Source organism: Stegodyphus dumicola, chromosome 2, assembly GCF_044657685.1.
Source record: "Stegodyphus dumicola isolate Sdum_Otavi_A_Nest chromosome 2, ASM4465768v1".
Lineage (NCBI taxonomy): Eukaryota > Metazoa > Arthropoda > Arachnida > Araneae > Eresidae > Stegodyphus > Stegodyphus dumicola.
In genome coordinates this window covers 172,238,654-172,261,288 of record NC_140769.1, presented here as the reverse complement: position 1 = coordinate 172,261,288, position 22,635 = coordinate 172,238,654, and the positions used below count along the sequence as shown (strand labels likewise).

At 34.8% G+C, this 22,635-nt stretch overlaps 2 protein-coding genes and 1 non-coding gene across 3 annotated transcripts in view; 1 reads left to right on the top strand and 2 right to left on the bottom strand.

Annotated features, from left to right (window-relative positions):
• The window catches only part of LOC146998652 (uncharacterized), a 464,415-nt gene that overhangs the window by 334,693 nt on the left and 107,087 nt on the right, over window positions 1-22,635 (top strand). The gene's annotated exons all lie outside the window — the stretch shown is intronic.
• On the bottom strand, window positions 1,853-21,973 carry LOC118198516 (uncharacterized). Its single transcript, XM_035370210.2, has 3 exons — window positions 21,842-21,973; window positions 14,161-14,364; window positions 1,853-2,370 (listed from the first exon to the last, which is right to left on the bottom strand). The coding sequence occupies exons 2-3, from the start codon at window positions 14,357-14,359 to the stop codon at window positions 2,243-2,245; spliced, it is 327 nt and encodes a 108-aa protein (XP_035226101.1). The 5' UTR covers window positions 14,360-14,364; window positions 21,842-21,973; the 3' UTR covers window positions 1,853-2,242.
• On the bottom strand, window positions 3,042-3,113 carry TRNAA-UGC (transfer RNA alanine (anticodon UGC)). Its single transcript has one exon. It is a non-coding gene; the product is annotated as a tRNA-Ala (tRNA).

Genomic DNA, 22,635 nt, shown 5'->3' with positions numbered 1-22,635 from the left:
ACTTTCGAGACATAATAAGTCGCGTTTTCCAGACATGGAAGTCGCGTTTTCCAGACATGGAAAACGCAAGTTAAATTTTGGCAATCGGTTCAGTAGAACGGGAGATATAAAAAACTATCCTCCCCCACACTTTTTTTTTTTTTTTTTTTTTTTTTGGCAAGGTGTACAAACTATTGAAATACTCCATGATTATAATTCAGTTCAAACATGCGCGAACATGCACTAGCACGCGGTTACTGCAAGTAGAAAGAAATATGATGTGAGTGACTAGTTTCTTTGCTGAGAGGAGAAATAACTTAAATAGAAACATATAAAAGAAGCACTTTAATAGAGGAATTTTTTGTTCATATTAACATTTCACTGCATCATAAATAGATAACAATCTTATAATAAATATGATAGTGGGCGAAAGGATAATGATGATAAATGTTCTACAACAAGAAGAATGTGGCAAGAAATAAAGCAATGCAGTATGCTCTTATACCACTTTTATTAACAGAAGTATAGCTGTTGCTTATAGATATACACATGCGTGAACGCTAAATCACTAGATTTCAATAGAATACTGAATTTCGAAATTTGAATAGGAAGCAATTTTTAAGATGTATTATCTAATCTCTACATTTTCTCCTATAACAAGTGTGGAGACAAATTTCGGGTTTTGGGAGAAGTTTATGATATTCAGCAATTCATCCAGAACAAATTGGTAAAAAGATTATAAAAGTTACAAGAAAGCTGGATTTATAAATCAGCATTGCCAACATAGAAAAATTAATAGATCACATAGTATTACAGATTAACGCTGTTGAAGACTCGATTAATTTTCAAAAGGAAGGATTTGCAGTAAAGAGGAATATTCAGAAAACAAATGGAAAAAGAGAAATCATCAAAAGTTTTACAGTGAAAGAATTAGCTGGAATATTTTCAAAAATGAATCAAACATTCCAGTTACCAGAAAAACTGGAAATTTTCACTATCCTCTTGTATCATTTCAGTAAGCCGAAACAAGATTAGAAACACAGTTGGGTTTATGACAGAATACATAAGTAAAACAGAGCAGATTAAAATAAAACTATGAATACGTAACATTAGCCTGTTTTCTGATTAAAATGACTCCAGAGAAATAACCATATCGTCCAAATAAGTGGCAAAAACTCATTTGTTGATTTTAATTAGGCGCCATTAATAACGTTTTAGTCGGTGTACCTTAATTAATATTCAAGAAAATTTCAGATTAAAGCAAATGCGCCATTTTTCATTAATGTATATGCATTTTTCTTAAATCTGTTTGTTAATATTACAAAATATGGATTTACATGAGTGTAAATAATTTATAAATGCATATTCAGCTAAATGGATTTGGATTATTCAATTATGGCAAAGCACAGGAGGGTTATCTGCCTAAAGGAAGGAATGCCTTCGTGGAGGACTTTCTAAGAGAAACTGGCTCGTATACACGTTACACATGGGGAAAACCACGAAAACGCCCATGCAGCCAGCCCGTTCACGGGATTTGAACCTCGGAAAGAACTACCAGTGTTCAGCGTCTTACCGCTCGGCCGCTGGTGGGATATTTAGCTAACTGAAACAAGCAAATCGATAACCTTGTATTCGGCGTAGATTTTGTAAAATCCCAATCGATTTCGAGGGCAAAATAGGTCACCCTTCAATGTACGTCGATAAATCTACGTCCAATACAAGGTTGTAGATTTGCCTGTTTTATTTTCCACGTCGGCATGTTTCTCTTGTATCTTGACATATTTAGCTATTTTAAGTTAAATATAAATATAATTTATAAAAATAGATATAATAATTATGATATCGCATCAAAGAAAAAAAATTAAACTCGAGCTACAGCAAAATTGATTTATTGAAATTATTAGAAAAAACATTATAGATTATAGATTATTGAACAATTAGCTTTATGCAAATATAACAAAGGATACAGAGGATCAAATTCAAAATGGCTGAAACTGTTACTGGTTTCCGTGAATATCCTTGTAAAAATCAGTAATTGGAATTTGTCGTTTACCATCTTTCTGCTCTGCCAACAGTTCTTTATCAATGTTATTCAGCAATCTAATTATTCTGGAAATTAAATTATTATCTAGTTTTCTTCCTTCCAATAATTCTTGTGATGTAGGTTGAGCTCGTTTCTTAAAGCGTTGAGTTGTTCCTTCAAGGAGATGACGTCCAATGTGTAGCGTCGCACTATTGGTAGCACTGGGGGTTTAGGCTTCCCTCAGGCGTGATGTAATAAAAAGTAACGGAAAACATCTGGACTGAGTGGACTACTTATTTTCTGTTTAATGATATTCTCTGCCACTTCAGACAACGTCTCATCCCTTAATGTTCTTTCATTCAATGGGTCTAAAAGAAATGTAAGTCAAATTTAGATAGTAACTTTTTCCTGCATAGAAAAACAATTATTTTTAAAACATGCAAATGCTTTCAAGTATGTACTAAGAAGTTGTAATCTACAAAATGTGTAAGATACATTAATTTTAATAATTAAAACACGTTAGCTTTTTAAAGATTGATTGCAAATGATAAGATATACTTATTTTAATAATTAGAATACTTTCGTTTTTTGAACATTCAATTCAAATGATAAGGTATATTTATTTTAATAATTAAAATACTTAAGTTTTTCAAAAGTTAATTTCAAATGATAAGCTTTATTTATTTTAACAATTAGAATACATTAGTTTTTTAAAATTTGATTTCAAATGATAAAATATATTAATTTTAATAATTAGAATATGTTGGAGAGATATTAAATTATTTTGAAGCAGGGGTTGTGAAAAATGAGCAATGTCCTCGCCGGCACTCGAACCTGTACCTCTCGAATACGTGCCGAGTGTGCTACCGTTACACCACGAAGACATGCAGAGAGGATGAAGAAAATACTCCCCCTTTTTAAAGGGCGACTGTGGGTTAGAGAACCTAGTCACCAAATCCTGGTGTTGAAGAATCATTATCCGCCACCTATTAGTTCGGGCGCCACTGTAAAGCTATTCGGAGACATGAAAAATTAGCAACGCCCTCGCCGGGACTCGAACCTGGACCTCTCGAATGCAAGTTAAGTATGCTAACCGTTACACCACGAAGGCATGCAGAAAGGAGGGAGAAAATGCATAAAATATCTGAATGCGATGTAATACTAAACAAGCATTTTCTGAAAATGTAATAAATACGTTATACAAGCGATTGGTTTTAAAATATTTAGCACATATGTGCAAGAAATTGTAACGAAAAAAAAAAAAAAAAAAGAGATTTTTCTTGTGTTTTTTAATATAATTTTCATGAACTGTTTGTAGAAAGTTCATTTGAGTTGTTGCTGTCGTAATAGAAAGATTATAAAAATGAAGTGGACGGTACAAGATAGAAAAAAATTAATGTTATTTTGCCTCTGTGTTTGAATCCTAAAAATTTTAATATACATACATATGTTTAAACTGTTTGGAAAGATAGAAAGAAGAGGAACGAAAAGTAGATGAACAAAACATCTTGCATGTATTCTGAACATGCTGGGAGAAGAAATGTTTCTACATATTTGTATTAAAGATGGAAAAAGGATATATGATTTACGTTACTTTTGGAGAAATGAAACTGATTATTTGAAACCCGAAATTATTGGAGTACAATTAAACCAAAATGAATTTAAGAAAGTTGTTATCAATGTAAACATGTAATCTAAAGAAAAAAAAAAAAAAAAAAAGATATGGATAAATTGCAAAACTCTTGTGTTTTTTCTCCTCTCTTCCTTTTTTCTATCTTTATTTATTTATTTATTTATTTTGAAAAAAGCACACTTTTCATTCTATAGTAACATTTTTTTAATTGTACATTTAATTTTTTGCTCTAAAAAATTCGAAAAACCATATTACAATCAAATCTTCAATAAGGGTGCGGTATACTACTTTGAAACATTTTTTAAAAAGAGAGAAATCCACAGCCATAAAAACACAGCTATAACAACAAAAAAACTCATTTATTCGGGGAACACTAAGTGGAGATGAGATACATTACCTTCCGTTGTTGTTAAACAGTATTAAAAACAATTTATAAAAAAAATCTTTAAAAAAAAACACTGTTGAAAAGATGTTAAAGTTAAAACATCCAAGTTCGTGTTTGTTTGTTGGTCCGAGTCAATCTGGAAAAACATCACTAGTTCTACAAATGATAAAAAATAATATCTTCGATATTCCGAAACAAAAAATTAAGTGTTATTCATATAGTGCACCGTGGTTTCCAGAAGAACCAAATATTGAATTCATACACGGGTTGCCAGAAGTAGTATATGAAAATGGAGATTTGATAATCATACATGATTTAATGCATCGATTAAACAAAAAAATTGCAGATTTATTCACAGTCGCATCTCATCATTGCAATATCAGTGTAATACTAATACTTTATATCATCACTCTTTCGATTTTTACAAAATATCTGTCTTCCGTGATATCTTCGATTTTTATAAAGTACCTGATTCTGTGTAGAAGAAGATGCAAGAACTGGAGCGTATTTATAGAATACTGGTTTTTTTTTAAATGGGAGAGGGGGAGGAGAATGTATTCATAATAAACAGATTAGAGAAGATCGCCGCCGATCTAGACACCACTTTGACGTGATAAATGGTTGTAAAAGAAAAATAAATTAACAGATTTAAGTAAATTTGTTCGTTTGGGTCTTCATGCTAATTATTCTTATTTTCTAAATATGTGTACTAAGTAAAGTTTAATAAATGAAGATGATTGTGTATTAAATATATGTAATTTTATTTTTAAAATTTATTTTATTTTATAATAATTGGTTTATTTATTAATTAAAAAGCTTCCTATTAAATGGCTATATTTATATTTTACAATTATCTGAAACTCCTCTGCTTATTTTATGTACTTAAGAAATTGTCCTAAACCAGTGGTCTTCAAACTTTGTCGGCTGGCGGAACCCTTAGAGCTAAAGGTTTCTTTCCTGAAACTCCGATCCCACCCTTAGAAAATATATTTTAAAACTATGTTTAAAATAGATATGTTTTATGTAAAGACAATTAAAGAAAGTACTGTATTTTTTGTTATAAACAAATTTTAACATAAAATCAATTTAATGTACTCATTAATAAGATTGACTCGTTCTCCATATCTTGCTTACCCTCGCATTATATTTAGCGACCGGGGTGTGCTTGCAATTTTTTACGCAAACTGTTGAAGTGTGGCACTACTGATCAATGATTTGCAATCGCGTTTCACAGTCTCCCTTTAACTCACGCCTGTACTTTGTTTTTATTCCCACATCCGATGTGACAGGCTTTTCAGTTCGAGAGGTACAGGCTTTGATAAGTGCCTACTCCCAGCCAGTACTCGAAAGAATAGTACTTTAAAGACTGAATTTTTACATTCATGCTAATAAACTCATAAATACTAGGCAATATGGCTTTATAGCAGGAAAGTCAGTGGATCACGCACTGAATCACCTACGGAACACGGTACTTAGAAACAAGCAGAATAAACTGCATACTGCTGTCATCAGCATAGACATTCAAGGTGCCTTCGATTCGTTGTCGTGGCATGATGTTTTGAAATGTCTCAAAGATTTCAATTGCCCCCAAACTTTATTTGATTTGATCTACAGCTACCTGAGTGAAAGAAGAATTCAAGCTACAACGGACGGAGGCGTCCACATGCAAAAGGTGACGAAAGGCTGCCCGCAGGGCTCCTGCCTAGGTCCACTTCTGTGGAACCTGGTAGCAGATACCGCGCTCAATTTGTTTGATGATGATAAAACATCAGAAATAATAGCGTGTGCTGACGACTTCTTGCTTATTTTAAACGGTCACAGCCGTAAAAGTTACGAGGGTAATTCCCAAAAAGCTTTAGACAAAATAGTCCGCTGGGCCAGTGAACATAAGCTCACAATTTCAAGAGCAAAAACAAAAGGAATGCTGATTAGCCCAGGAAAAAGGCACGAGCGTACTCCGTGCGTAAACCTTCATGGCAGAAACATACAATTCGTGAGACATTTCCGCTACTTGGGTGTGATTATAGACGACAGATTCTCCTGGCTTCCTCACATCAAGGCTGCATAAATTGTCTAATACAATGCGAAGAACAGCTGCTGCTAGATGGGGTGTCCCCTCGCATATGCTCAAGATATGGTATGCCACAGTCGCTGAGAGCAGTGCTCTTCATAGTGTTTCCATATGGGGTGTAAATGTTACGATTAACATGCAACATGCATTGAACTCCGCGCAAAGAGCATTTCTTCTGGGCATCTACAGAGGATTCCACACCTCTCCAACAACTGCATTAAATGTATTAGCAGGGTTTGCACTTGATAATGCAGAGCGAGAGTGTTGTGGTGAAGGTGATCAGATTAAAACTATTTGGAGTAAGACTTATGTATCCTCAGACTACGAGAATCACATTGCCCACTCTCCTTGCACCCTGCAGACTTCGATATAGAAACAAGCAGTAATCCTCCAAGTGCATTACAATCCTCAGCCGTCTATACTGATGGCTTCAAAGGAGAATTCGGGGCTGGCAGTACCTGGTGTGCAATGCACGGTGACCACATAATCCATTCCTGGGCTAAGAAGCTTCATCCCAGTAACTCGGTGTTTCAGGCAGAACTTACAGCCCTAAAGGCAGCTCCGGATTTTACTGCTAGCAAATGGCAGGTATAAAGTAATATACACAGATTCAGTGTGAAGCTTGCAGGCCATCCAGGACGGCCGCAGTAGACATTCCATTGTCAGAGACATACAAAAACTATTAATTTCGATTCCTGCAAGTCTAAGGCCCAAGCTTCAATGGGTTCCAGCCCATACGGGGATTAAAAGAAATGAAGCAGCGGATGTGATTGCGAAAGGCGCAGCCAATGAACCCCACGTGAGTAGCATCAGTGTGCCCCTTCCGCACTCACATCTGAAAACTACTCTAAAAGGTGAACTAATGAAGCAATGGCAAAACTACTGGGAGACAATCACTACAGAAAGAAGACTTTATAATTTCCAACCAAAAGTTAACCAGAATTAAAATAGCAGCTCTTTGCACTTAACACATATCTGACAGGGCATGGCCCATATATGTCCTATCTTCACAGATTTCGCCTAAGAGACAGTGACCAATGTATTTGTAGCAGTACTGGTGATCCAGATCACTATCTGTTTAAGTGCCCGCACACGGCGAATTCACATTTAAAAAGACCAGCTGTAGTCAATATGTCGGCATGGTTCAAAAACACAATTAAGAATAAATATGCGTTCAGCCACACTAGAGACTGCACTACCATTGCTAAAAGCATTGCTGACAGCCTGGAGTGACTTCTTTCCTTGGATATCATGACGTCAGCAGCCCGCTCTGTACATACGTTAATTTACTAAATGTCTTGTTTTTTTGTTTGTTTGTTTTGTTTTTGTTTCGCTTTGTTTTGTTTTTAATTATATTTAATTTTATGATTAATCCAGAACTCTTTTAAGGTATCCCACAATTTGTAATGTATTTGTTCATATTTACTTCTGTACCGGATTATATAGCTTATCCTTATTATAACTGTATGCCTAGCATGTACCATAATAGTGTATGCCTAACATGTTACATAATAAGTGTTCCCCTTAGTCTCAGCAGTCTCCACCATGCACCTTCCTTCCATGTTCTGGTCCTTATTTCAATGTTCCTCGTTTAGCGTGGTCAATTGCAGGAGGACACAGTACTAAGTACATAAATTACATTTATTTATGCATTTATTTTTAATTCCATCAACGGGATCCAACAGGCTGAAAAGCACCTAACCAAGTGGGCCAGCTATTCCGTCGATGGCGAAAGGAAAGAAAAGGCTTTGATAAGGTACTTTCTCCTGCCTTCCCGCATGCCTTCGGGGTGTAATTGGGAGCATATTCCACGTGTATTTCGAGGGGTCCAAGATTCGAGACCCGGCGAGGGCACTGCACATTTTTCAACTCTCCTGCTTCAAAAAATCCTAATGACTCCACTGTTAAATACGTTGTTCCGAATGGCATTAAAATTTTTTCTAGCTAAGTGAGAAACTTCTGAGCATTCTTCACGAATCTACAATGAAAAATTTAGGATCTCTTGATTAAATTTAGATTTTAACATCAAATCTGTTGATATGTCGATAAATTGTTCCCTTTCCTTCATTGGAACGTTTTTAGACTTATCGTAGTGTACTCTAACGGATTTTTTACCCAGTCATGATGTACAGACATTAAATTTTTCCTGAAGCAGAAGACTGAGGAAATGTGCAATGCTCTCGCCGGGACTCGAACCTGGACCCCTAGAATACGGGCCGAGTGCGCTACCGTTATACTACGAAGGCATGCAAAAAGGAGGGAGAAAGTACCTTATATACTCCATGCGCGTGGCCTGTTATGACCATGAGGCCATCTTGATTGGTTAGTTGGGTCGGGCTGCGCCCACTACTGATACCTTATATACTCCCTCTTTCAAAGAGCGACTGGGGATTAGGGAACCCACTCGCCAAATCCTGGTGGTAAGGAATCATGATCCACCACCTTTTATTTCGCGCGCCACTGTAGAGATATTAGTTTGTTTTTTTTTCCCAAAGGGGCTTTGTCCCTGAAGGACTATTGTTTTCGTTTCGCGATTTTGAGTTGGTTCACTCTAATGAAAATATCCGTTTCACTTTTCAAACTGTTGCCACTAAACGTTAGAGTCATGCACTATATTTGAAGAAATTAAATAATGAAAAATCTGCATAAATGTTTGTATATTTCTCGCATTGTGGTAAAACAACGGTACATAGAGCCATCCAATTTTGAATGACGTAATTGTGTGATACATCAAATTGGAAATTTGGAATTTGTTTTATTATCAATATCATATTTTGTAAAATTTTAACGAATTTTTGATTAACAAATTCAACGATTTCAGAGCGAGCAATGGCAACGTTGTACAGAAAAAACATTTTTTATCTCCAGCGCGTGTGTCTCTGTATCGGAAATTATAAAGATATGCTCATTTTAAAACTATTTTGCGATAGTACTGTTGAACTGAATTTTATGGTTTAAGTGCCAAGAACGTGATATTTAATAAATAAATGTAACACACCAAATGTTAAAAAGACGCCCCTTTCGACGTAATTTAAAATCTGAAATCATTCAGACTTTTTTGGGGGGGAAGGAAGCAGAAGACGAGGAAATTGTGCAGGGCCCTCGCCGGGACTCGAACCTGCACTTCTCGTATACGCGCCGAGTGTGCTACCGTTACATCACGAAGGCATGCAGTAAGGAGGGAGAAAATATACTTAACTTTTTCTTGCAGGAAGTATTCTTTATAGTTTTCTTTATTTGAGAAAGATGTTCCATTGTATTATTTTTAACACTTTCGTCTAAATTCAATTCATTTTCCATCAATGATAAGCACATGTTAAATTTTCAAACTAATTTAAAGGTGCATTTATATTTTTTATTTAATAAACACTAGTCAACTAGTGTGAATACATTATACACTGGTGTGCAAAAATTAAGGACGAAATTGAAAAATTAGCATATCAGCTGAACGAAGAGGCAGAGCGGACAGAAAGACCAATCAGGAGATTAAGTAAGGTAATGTACGGTAGCACATGCGCAGATATGCAGGTAGACGTAATGGCGGAGTGTCTGAGTAGTATAAAGCATGTTGTCGGTGTAAGATCAGTATTTATGGGAAAGAGATTGCACGCCGTATAGCAGGTAAAATCACACCGAGTTGCTGCCTCAGCGAGAAATGGCGAATAATCAATCTGTTAGACGACATCTGGATGCTTTTACCCGAGGTCGAATCATTGGGAAGTTGGAGGAAGGCCGCAGTGTGACAAGTGTGGCTGCAGAGTTCGAAATTGCTCACAGCATCGTTTCACGACTTTGGAGACTTTCAAACTACAGGAACAGCTATCCGGGGGTTTAGTAGTGGTCGTCCACGAGGAACCACACCCGCAGATGACCGGTATATTGCTTTACAGGCCAGAAGAAACAGGCGGCAGACAGCAGGAGAAATCACTAGACACACGACACAGGCGACTGAACGACCGATATCGCGTTTTACCGTGGGCAGAAGACTGCACGGTGGTGGTCTGTTTACACGACGCCCTGTACGGTGTGTACCTCTAACGCCTGCCCATCGGAGAAGGCGTTCTCTGTGGTGCCGGGAACACCGGAATTGGAGAGACATTGAATGGGGACGAGTACTCTTTACAGATGAGAGCAGATTCAGTCTGAGTAGCGATTCTCATCGCATACTCATCTGGAGAGAGCGGGGAAGCCGCAATCATCCCTCGAACATCATTGAAAGGGACAGGTATGGAGGTGGCGGTGTTCTCGTTTGGGGAGGCATCATGCTTGGTAGTCGTACAGACCTTCACATCTTCGACGCAGGTTCAGTCAACGGGACCCGTTATTGTAACGAGATTCTTCTTCCATATGTGCGTCTTTTTAGAGGCGCTATGGGTCCGCAGTTCCTTTTCATAGACGACAATGCACCATGTCATCGCACAGTAGCTGCCGAACAGCTCTTAGAGAGTGAGGATATTGAACGTATGGATTGGCCGGCATGATCTCCGGATCTCAATCCCATCGAGCATGTATGGGATTTTCTAGGCAGACGCTTGGCAGCTCGTACCTTACCACCAGTAACGATTCCGGAGCTTCGATTGGCGCTGCAAGACGAATGGGCAGCAATGCGTCAACAACTCATTGACACCCTCATTCTCAGCATGGGCAGACGCTGTGAAACCTGCCTAGCAGTCAGGGGAGATCATATCCCCTATTAAAGACCGGATGTTTGCTGGTGTAATTGCTGGACACCCATCACAGGGATGTTTCGGCCTTCAGTCGCATTGCGCTCCATGCTACTTTTTCAATAAAGCTTCTTTTTATCCCTCTGATTTCTCTTTTAGTAAGTGTTGCTTACATTACTCATGTCCTTACGTATTGGGGATCTTACGGTATTAAATGTGTTGATTTGGAAAGCTTTTGTACAAAGTTATATTGAAAAAATCGTCTCGTCCTAAATTTTTGCACACCAGTGTAATTCTTTTCGAGTCGCAGAGAACCCTGGAATTTGAGTTGCGGTACCCACCGAGTTCCGGGAACCACAATTTGAAGACCACTGCCCTTCACGATCATATTCGCCTAGTTATTGTTTTAAATTCCGACTATTTAATACTATGCACTTACTGTTTATTTAACACACTTAAGAAAATCAACTTACTATTGCCTTAGTTTAATTACGGTTTTGAATTTCACTGATTTAGTAATTTAGTTTGAATGAGCTAGAAGAATTATCTTTAAATGATAATTTTATTTAAGTAAATATACTGATTATTAGTCTGGTTAGGCAAATCTTCATCATCGCTTTCTTCTCATTGTATTGTTTCAGATACTTCAAAACTTTCAAGGCCATTTGCACTGTATTCCGTCGCTCTTATTAGTTTCTGCCAATAATATGTACCCTATTATCATAACTTTATTGATTAGCTGTAACATTAAATCGAACAAAAATGATGATTGTAATAGACGATGTAGATGCTAATGTGATTAAAAAGTAGGTATGAGTTGAAAATTCATTAAAGAGGGCGAGAAAATGTCAAGAATAATGAATTGTTTTCATTATTTAATGAAATGAACAATGAATGAGTATTTCAGAGAGGAAAATATCGGATGGATCATTTGGCTATGTCAATATTTTCAGAAAATCTATTCTTCAGGCAAAAGAGAAAAAGGCATCACATGTCATTTCTAATCATTATCTTTTATAAGCAAAAGTTAAATTAAAACATTTTAGTTGCAGGGCCCACCAGCGGCCGAGGGGTAAAGTCGCTGAACACTGGTAGTTCGGTCCGAGGTTCGAATCCCGCGAACGGGCTGGCTGCATGGGCGTTTTCGTGGTTTTCCCCATGTGTAACGTGTATACGAGCCAGTTTCCCTTAGAAAGTCCTCCACGAAAGGCATCCCTCCCCTTAGGCAGATAGCCCTCGTGTGCTTTGCCATAATTAAATACACCAAAAATACACACACCATTTTAGTTGCAGACATAAAAATTAAGAAAATTAAATATATACCAGCACACTGAAAGCGAAAAATAGTCATTGTCAAGATAAGCCTGCTTTTAAGAAACTTGTGACCAAAATAAAATTAGCCCAAACTGAGTCATGTATTGAAACTAATTTTACAAAAATACTTCATGCATTAGAAAGCAGTATTCATTTTAAAGGGGAAAAAAAGGTTCCTTATCGTTCTATCAAATACTTTTTTAAAACTAAAGGAATAAATGAAAAACGTTGCAATTCTGTTTAGGAAAACAGAGCTAAAGTAAATTTCTTCAGAAAGGTTTTTGTAAGTGGAGTATGAAAGTATGAATTATGAAGCTATTTTTTTATAAACATGAAAGATTTTACATTCTCCAATGTCTCTCACATTTAAACATTTGATTCGACAGAATATATGCGAGTTGTTATACGAGAAGTAATGATTTAAGCAATTACTCCTCATAATGCTATCACGTATTTCTTCCTCCTTCTAGCATGCCTTCGTGGTGTAATGGTTAACACACTCGGCCTGTGTTCGAGAGCTCCAGGTTCGAGTTCCGGCGAGGGCATTGCGCATTTTTCACAACACCTGCTTTAAAAATACCTAATATCTCTACAATGAAAATGAAACTCTGATTTCACAAACTTTTAATTTCAGGAGCTCAAAGCAAATAAAGCAAAAATTAAGCAAACAAAGCAAAAAAGAAACAGTTTTTCACAGACGATTGAGTATTTCTCATTCAATTAATTTTCTCACTTCCTGACAAGGCAAAAATACATAAAAACTCAAAATATCTGTATTAAAAATTACGAAGTAAATCTTAAACACTTATTTCCTCGAAAAAATTCCAAAAAGGATTAAGCATGATTTAATTCGCAATAATAAATGAAGGCGTTATCTTTGTTGTTGGGAAGCTTAGTTTCTCTAGATTGGCAACAAATCCGCTTTTTTTGCCAAGTTTGAAATATAAACAAACATGTCCGCCATCCGCAAAATTCATTAGGCTTAGCCTCACTTAAACAACTTTTAAACTGTTGATAACTCCACAAATATTGCATGCAGATTTACTAGGAATACAAACCTTAACCGGAAGAGAAGAATAACGTAATTCAATCATTTTTTAAAGCAAAAAATGCACAATTTACAAACATATAAGAATAAAGAAACTGAGCTCACTGAACCGAGTAACAGAGTGGATATTCTAACAAAATACGAGGTGCACATCTACATGTTATAGCAGTCCTACATGCAAAATTTCAACGTTTTGAGGCTACTCGTTTTTGAGTTATTCGAGATACGTACACCTACGTGCATACATACGTACGTACGCACAGACGCCAAGAAAAATTCTTTTCAGAATTCCTTTTAAATCAGTTTTATAATTTTTTTTTTTGGGGGGGGGGGGAAAGAGTCCTTTATTCTGCCCTTACTTGCGGATGTCACGCAAAAACATCATTAAGTTGCATTAGCGGTCAAAATCAATATTTTCCTTGAAATATGATACCCGAAATTTTTCGTGATTACAATACTTCCTTTTTACTTCGGACAAGGAAGTAAAAAAAAAAAAAAAAAAAAACAGTGAGGTGAAAACATATTGAAATTCGTACAGTGACATTTTCAGTAAAACTGTAGAGATCATTAGATGGCATTTTATTTCACAGCAGATAACGTGAAAAATATGCAACGCTCTCGCCCGGATCCGAATTCCCGACTTCCCGATTGCTAGCCGGACGGGCTTCCAATTACACCATAAAGGTACGCGGTGAAAAAGGTAATAACTTTCATTCTACTCCACTTAAATGTTGACTGTACAGGACGAACTCAGTTATCAAATCCTGGTGGTGACGAATTATCTTGGTAGTGGCTATTGGTTGAGTCATAGGTTTGTCTGGGCAAGCCTAATGACCCCCTTCGCTTTTAAGAGAGAATTTTTAAAACGAAGAGTTTAATAATTCCTAAATTAAAAAAAAAAGCTAAAGGAATTTATATTTATTAAATTTCGTTTCTGAAAATCTTACATATTAAAGTCTAGAATTCGTAATAACAAACTATAGATCCTAAAAGAAAATTTAGATTTTTTTTTTTTTTTTTTTTTTTTCTAAATTCATCCTTACCTTCTACAGCTTCCTCTACATTTTCTGCCGGGTACGATTTAATTTCTTCCTCATAAGTTAGACAAATGTTATCCAGTCGTTGTTCTATCTCACACACAGTATTCTTCAGATCTTCCACTATTTGTTTCAAATGATTTATTTTATCTAAAACCTCTTCTTCTTTAAATATCTTCATATCGCTATCCATCCTTTCCGCCATTTTATCTAGGAACACATTAATAGACAAAAAGTATTGTATAGAATTGAAATAAAAACAAAATGAAATTTTACATAAGCTAGAATTGTTTAATAATTATTTACGTAAACCTTTTCCAATCTTTATTATCATGTTTACCAGTGATGAAGGTAAGAAATATGTAAAAAAATAAAGCTTATTACCTTTACTCTGCTTTATTCATTGTTATTAGCTTGGTCGTCATTCCAGGTGGTCCGATAAAGATTGTTTTGGCTTTTGAATCATATGATATAAAAGGTTTCAAAGTTTAAATGGCGTATTAAATCTACAAAGTGGTCTCAGTCTTGGGTAGTTTTAAGAAAAAGTCATATTCGTTAAAAACGCATATTCGTAAAAATCATCCTATTCATAAAATCCTATTCAATATCATCCTATTCATAAAAAAATTAATAAGAAAAATAAAATTTTCATTTCATTTTATTTTATTTTAAACCATATGATTTGGTTTATTTTATGTCATTACGGCAAAGCCTCGAGGGCTGTCTGCCCAAGGAGAGAGATGCCTTCGTGGACGACTTTCTAAGGGAAACTAACTCGTATATACATGGGAAAAATCACGAAAATTCCCATGCAGCCAGCCCGTACGCGAATTTGAACTCCAACCGAACTACCAGTGTTCAGCGTCTTTGCCGACTCAAGGATTCAAGGAACAAAATCAAGGATTTCAAAACGAGCAATGGCAACGTTGTACAGAAAAAAACACTTTTAACACCAGCGCGCGATACTGTATATCGGAAATTCTAAAGATATGCTCAATTTAAAACTATTTTGCGATATTGCTCTTGAACTGAATTTTATGGTTTAAATGGAGAAGAACGTGATATTTAATAATTTAAAATCTGAAACCTTTCAGACTTTTTTTTTCGTATGTTTTCTTTTCGTCAAAATTTATTTGCAAAGTACAACAGAGCATGTTAAAATACCTAAAGAAAGCTGATGCAAATTTGGAAATAGGATATCACATTTTTGTAATAAAATTTTTTGTTAAAGTTGCTTACCTTCCTTGTTCCTATAATTTCTCCTAAGTAAAAGAAAATTCTAGCAGAGTTCTCTTAGTTTGCTAAAAGAAAACTGAAACCAAATCAAACTTCGCTGTTTAATCTCTTTGATAAAAGAATAATGATAATATCGTTTTGCTGAAGAGAATCAGTGATTTCTTTCTTACTAAGGAATGATTAAAAGAAAAATTATGAATCTTGGAATTTTTTGGGAAAATAAATGGTCAAACTTATTTCGTTAACATACGCAGTTAAGTGTTTAAATGATATCTAATTTTTAATTTGTGAAGGAAATTCAAAAATCAAGTATAAAATTTAGAAATGTAAGCGGAGAAAAAGAAAGTAAAAAAATATGAAAATCAATTTTTGCTTAAAAATTAAAAACAAAAACCAAAATATGGGTTTATAATGTATTTTTCTCTTAAAGTTCTTAGGAAATAATTGTAATGAAAGACTTATTTGGCCATTAATGGCCGAATCCATAATGCCAGTGGATACTCGTAGGTCAGTCCCAGGAAATGGCAACAAGTATTCTTTTGTAGTCTTTCGTTCCCATGAATACGAGCTTATTTTCCTTAGCCTGCTTTTTATTAACTAGTTAACCAAACCAAATGGAAAGCTTATTTAATTGCTAATTATAATTGTTTAATAATTAAAACCAGTAAAATCACTATCTAATATTTTTCAATATTTCTAATTTTTGAAAGGGTGTTTTGCCTCTCCGGTTTGTTCCATTGTAGACAAACTTTAGCGAGGTGTGTTAATTTTCCATATATGTAACAATCTTTGGGTGGATATTTACTTTTATTTAAAGTTTTTCTCATATGAAGCGGGGATATATTTTGATTCTCTTGAAGACTCGGATAACCTAGCTATATTTTCGTCAATCATAGAAGGGTTTCGTTTAACGACCTGCCTTTGTTTACGAAATATAGGTCAACTTCTTTAGATAAATCACTAGGTTTTAGTCAATTTTTTCCTGTTTTGATATTTTGTCTATCTAATGTTTAAAAAATTTTGTCTGAAATCGTTAGTTGACACAATGTATCAATGAGTCTTTTACTTCGCTTAATTGACAGTGTTACTGGAAATTTGAACATATGACTGTTTAGGCTCGAGTTGTGCTCTTCGGAAATTCATTAAACATTCGTAAGTAGTTGGTTGATATTCTTTTAATGCTATTTTTAATGGTTTCATAATATTTTAATTCTTCATCATTAATATAAAATGTTAGTTGCCTTATCAACTAAAATGTTAATCAAAACTGCAGTTTTGAACTTTTCTGGAGCGTTTTTTTGTAAGGAATGCTCTTTCTAATGTTTGAAAAAACAAACTGAAGTTTTCCGATCTTCCGGGACCTAGGCTAGTTAACGTTTACAGACCTTTTATCAGATTTTCTGAATAATTTCCAGAACCTGATATCTTTATCTGTGATATTTATTCATGCGAGATTCACCTTTAACCGCGTTCTAATTTTTAACTTTTTCCACTCTGAATTCCTTTTTTAGCTGCGCTAATTTTAATTTCTCAAATTCAATTTTTGGATCTTCTAAAGTTAATTGTGTATCCTTAGGCAAAATATATTAACTTTTCTATACCTGAAGCATGGCATGCTACAAATTAATGACAAATCCTGTTAGAAATTTAATTATTCATCATTTTGAAGATGGTAAAATGTTTGAAATATCCAAAAGATCCTTGATATAAAGCGTTCAACTATCTTTGATCTTAAGAAAACAATGGCAATTGTATGTAAACTGTTGAAAATGCTCTGGAATATGTTTCAAGGTAAAATCAATGAACTGGGGATTTATCCTATGAAAAATCGAACAAGACCCAAAAATCAGTGCTGCAAAACTTGTAGCGGTTACTAAAAGTTAACACTAAAACTATTATTAGGGCAATGAATACAATGTGCAATCAACTAAAAGGAAAGATAGGTTTAGTTATTCAAATATCAAAGCATCTAACGGCTATTTGCCTAAAGGAATGACTGCTTTCACGAAGGACTTTTCTAAGAAAAAATTCTCTCGTAGTCATATTTGACGTGGGAAAACTACCATGTAGCCAGCCCGGAATCGAGCTTTGGTTGAACTTCCAGTACTCAGCGGTCTTACTCCTTCCGCTACTGGTAGAGGGGGGGACTCAGCAAGAAGAGAATTCTTCATCAACAAAGAAAATATGCCTGGCATATGCTAAATCCATTATAAGTAAAGATATATTGGAGCAATGTTATATTTATTGACGATTCAAAATTTAATACATTTGAGCCCGGTGGATGAATTACTGTGTGGTGAAAGCCGAACAAAGAACTGAGTCCATTGCCTAGTGTTCAGCATGAATGGTAAGCATTATGTTTTGGGGATGCTTGCTGCCCTTGGGATACAGGTTTGTATGCATATTTCAAAGATAAAAATAGCTAACACTGATTGCACTGAAGGACCATAGCTTCACCACATTTACTTGTTGAATAATAAATATATTTAATATTATTTTAATGACTTAGTAATTTAATATTAATTTAATGATTTAGTGATTTAGTAACATTATCAACATTTAATAAAAAATCACAATATTCGTTGAAATAAGAATACACAGGTGACATAACGTATCGGTTGACAATTATCAGTGCGGGACAGGGTAATATTTATGCATTGGCAACACTTGCCAAAAGGTCAAAAAATTTCGGAAATACTCCACAAAAGATTTTTTTAATGTAAACAATTCCATTTTTATAGGATAAAAAGGACTCCAGATATCCTTAATTCAAATTTTGAGAAGGAATTAACAAACACTGAAATCAGAAAAATCAGCTCCAAAATCAGGAAAATTTAAAAATCGGGAAAATATTTAAATGTTTAAATCAGGAAAAAACTGGAAGTTGTATTTGTTTCCTTATATAAGTGTCCTGGAGGGCCAGTCCACCCTCGGATGCCCTAGAAAAGTAGTGCCGATAGCTTGGAGCTGTGATGAAATCCAGATCATAGACCTTATAAGATATAGACTAACCCAGTGGGCGGGGCGCGCGTCACCGACATGTCGGCAAGAAAGAGTAGGGACGACCTGGTTTACTTTAATACTGACACCTATGGCGTTTGTATAACATAGCTCTTTTTAATTATTACATGTGATACGTTGTATAGTGATGAGATTACGAAAGCCACAGTTTTTTCCAAATAGGATTTTTGCATCTAATGGTTCTGTGAGACTAAAGGTGCATCCAAGAGATAATAAGAGGCTTTGTAAACATTAACAACATTTATTTACAAGAAAATATATAAAAATTTCAATCAATTAGAGATATATTATTAGGCATCTCTGCCTTCCATGTCCTACACCTTTAGTATCCTGCCTGCCACTGACTATTGGAACGAACACAGCTCCCTCTAGTCAGAATGACGCTGGAAATATGTAATACTCCCCACCTGAACTCACTTGAGTTCACTTACCATTGAATATTAACTAAATTTACATTCAGGAACCATTTAAAATTACAAGAATAAAAATATAAATAGCATATCATATCAAATACAAAGCTTCAAAATTATTCAGTGACTTGACATACAAAAACCAATTACACTTTTAACTTCCAAAGTAAAAATGTTCAAATATCAAGCCTTAAAATATAAGCACAACTAAACTATTATTAATACACAGATAGAACGTTAATATGTTGCAACTCAATTAAACTAACACAATTAAGGATTAATTTCCAAATCCAATTCCAAATTATACAAAAGTTGTACTGAGCGTTTTATTTGTCCTTTAGGAGTCTGAATAAGAAGAGAACGAACTTTTCTATCTCTTCCTGGATATAGCTCTAAAATTTTTTCCATCATCCACATATTTCTGGGATAACGCTCATCATTAATCAAAACAATATCATTCACTTTAAATGAAACTATATTACCTGGTTGTGGAGAAATATAAGCTGATCTTAGATTAAGTAAATATTCCTTTCCCCACCTGTTCCGGAAGTGATTCAAAAGTGTTTGCTGATATTTATATTTCTTTACCAAAGAATGCCTATTAACATTAAAATTTTCATTTTTATGTTTTATTACAGGTAAAGACACCAATCTTTTACCAATAAGAAAATGAGATGGGGTGAGTGGAGAGGGTTCTGAGGGTTCGTTGTACAGATACGTGATAGGCCTAGAATTAACCAGAGCTTCAATTTCCGAAAAAACAGTTTCCAATTCCTTCAAAGAGAGAGAGGATCGTCCAACAATTTTCTTTAAGCAGGTTTTAACCTTTCGTATCTGTCTCTCCCAGAAACCTTCCCACCATGGACTTTTTTCAACTATAAAATTCCAAACTATACCTTTGGAAGCAAACAAATTTTTAACTTGATCATTATCTATCTGATTCCACCATTTTTTCAATTCACTATTTGCTTTTCTAAAAGCTTTGGCGTTATCAGAATATATAGTGGAACATAATTCTCGACGAGAAACACATCGTCGGAATCCTAACAAAAAAGAATCAGCTCTTATGTTAAGAACTACTTCTAAGTGGATAACTCTTGTCACTGCACAGCTGAATATAAGTAAATAACACTTTGAATTAAAATCACGAACAAAAAATGGTCCGGCAAAATCCACACCGCATATATCAAATGGTGGATGCTCTTGAATTCTATCAGGCGGTAAAGGGGCAACCACCTGCATTCCAGATTTCACTTTGAATCGTCTACAAATCAAACAGTTATTTAACACTTTTTTCACAAATTGACGACCTTCAACAATCCAGAATTGTTCTCGTAAATATGTTAAAGTTGCATCAACACTTAAATGGCACATTTTAGTATGAGAATCACAGATAAGTAGTTCAACAAATTTATCATTAGATGGAAGAAGCCAAGGATGTTTGGCTCGCATATCGTTACTTGAAAACTGTAAACGTCCCTTTAAACAAAGTAAGTTATTATCATCAAGTTCAGGATTCAAATTAAATATGCGTGAACTCTTATCGATAGTTCCTTTAGAAAGAAGTTGGGTAACTTCTGTACTATAATGTTTGAATTGAGTAGCTTTGATCCAAAAACGCAAAGCTTGCTCGAGTTCTGGAGCACATATAGGTCCATTTAATTTTGTAGAATTAGGTTTAGAATTGTGCACAAACCTTTTAATCCAAGCAGTAACACGCAGTAATCTACTTATTTCGCTGAAGTCATTAACGTCCAGTAACGACGACTGCAATAGGCAAGCACTGTTACATTTCTGCAAGTCGTCCCTACTCCTTCGGATGTGATCAAGGTGACAGCCGGGAACGCCGCGGACGAGGGAGAAAACCCATTTGGGTTAGTATATTTCTTATAAGGTCTATGATCCAGATGCCGTGACGTCATTCTCTCTACTACTACGAGCTCCGAAGGCGCCAAGCAAAATTAGGGGATTTACCGTTTTGAGATGATACACGATTGACGTAGGAGCAGAGACGCTGCTTCTGTTTAAAACGAACTTGGACGAATCATTACGTTTTTAATTCTCGTAAATGTTAAATTTATAAAATCACATATAATACGAAACTTGGGGGGAGGGGGTAACTAAATAGGAGTAAAAGTTATATGTTTCACAGAATCCCTCATGTATTGGTCAGTCTTCTCGCTCATTGAATTGAGGTCCCTGTCTTACTTCACTATGAGCTGCTACTTATTTATATGTTAATTTTTAGGCTTTAGATTAATAAAGAGAATCACACAGTTATAAATATTGCAGAAACGTAGCTTGCTTTTAGCTTGTAAAAAGAATCCAAATACTAAATTTAAAAAATAAAATTGCGAAATTCTTTAATTTAAGCAATTACCCGAAAAGCCAGTTTACATTAAATCGAAACAAATAACAACTAATAATTTTAGAAACAAATAACAACGCGTTTAATACAACTAAAATTAAAATTATGAAATTATGGAGAAGTATTGATATACAATCTATATAAAATATATGAAAAATATTATTATACAATTCATGACGTAAGCAAATAATCCATTTAGATTATTTATATTTCCCACAATGCATGAATTCAGCTAAATATTTATGTAAGCATATAATAACGCTGGATTTCTACTTTTAAGACGGCAAGTCTTGATGCTCGAATTCCGTAACATTTTCCTTTTTCAGTAACACTCCATAATATTTATGTGAGCTGTATACATCGAGCTTAAAATATCACAAAAGGCCAAATTATTAGATACGTGATGTGGAAGATAGAATAATCTAGAAATTATCTGGAAATGAAACATGTGTGATTACAATATTTAACGAATATAATTTCTTTCTGATTCAAAGCATAATATTATGGTATAGATAATGGGTCAAAATTGGCATAAAGCAGAATTTTTTTTTATTATTTCCACATGTTATGGAGTCATTAAATGTGCTTCATGCACTGATAAATTTTTTAATTCTAACTTTTTAAATTAAAACAAATTTTTCACTTAACTTACCTTTCTGTCAGAATAAGCAGTGTTCGGACGTAGTTAAGATAAGCAGCCTGAGGTGGGAGTACCAGAGGTTCTGAAAGATTGTGATATCGGAATTTTTAAAGTATGTCTTTTTAAACGGAAGGCGCGATAAACACTTCCGCAAAGAACCCGGTAAATGTAAACATCACCAACATTGGGGATAATAGTTCAAACCTGGTAACCCATCGGATTCAACCTTTTCGCTTGTTCGAAGGTTGCAACCATTCTTCTTATGTTGACTTGAATTACAGCCCTCGTTGTTCGCATTTGCAGATTTAAATCATTCTTCACTTATTTATTATTATGTTTTCGGATTTTCATGTTATTTTTGTGGATTTTTAACAATGAATAGATAGAAATATTTTGTATAATTAAGAAAGTTTTCGGTGACAGATGTTAGTTCGCCGAAGAAAATAGGCGGGAGGGGGTGAATGATAATTGGTAACCATTAAACACGCAGAACCTTGAGGTTTCCAGCCCCTAAAATCTTTTGATTTCGTGGGCCGCTTAAATATGCATTTTAAATAATTAATTAAGTAATATTTTAATTTTTATTATTGGTTATTGTCATCTAAAATAATGAGAATAAAGCAATATTTATAGCTTAAAATTTTAACCAGATAATATATTGTTAATTTTTTTCGAACAATAACCTTTGAGAAGATGGCAGGTGTGACACACAATAGATGATTAAATTGAAATAAAAAATATTGAAAATATTGTTGATTCTCTAAGATGACAGAACAGTTTTATGGATCCCCAGGGTCATCAAACTT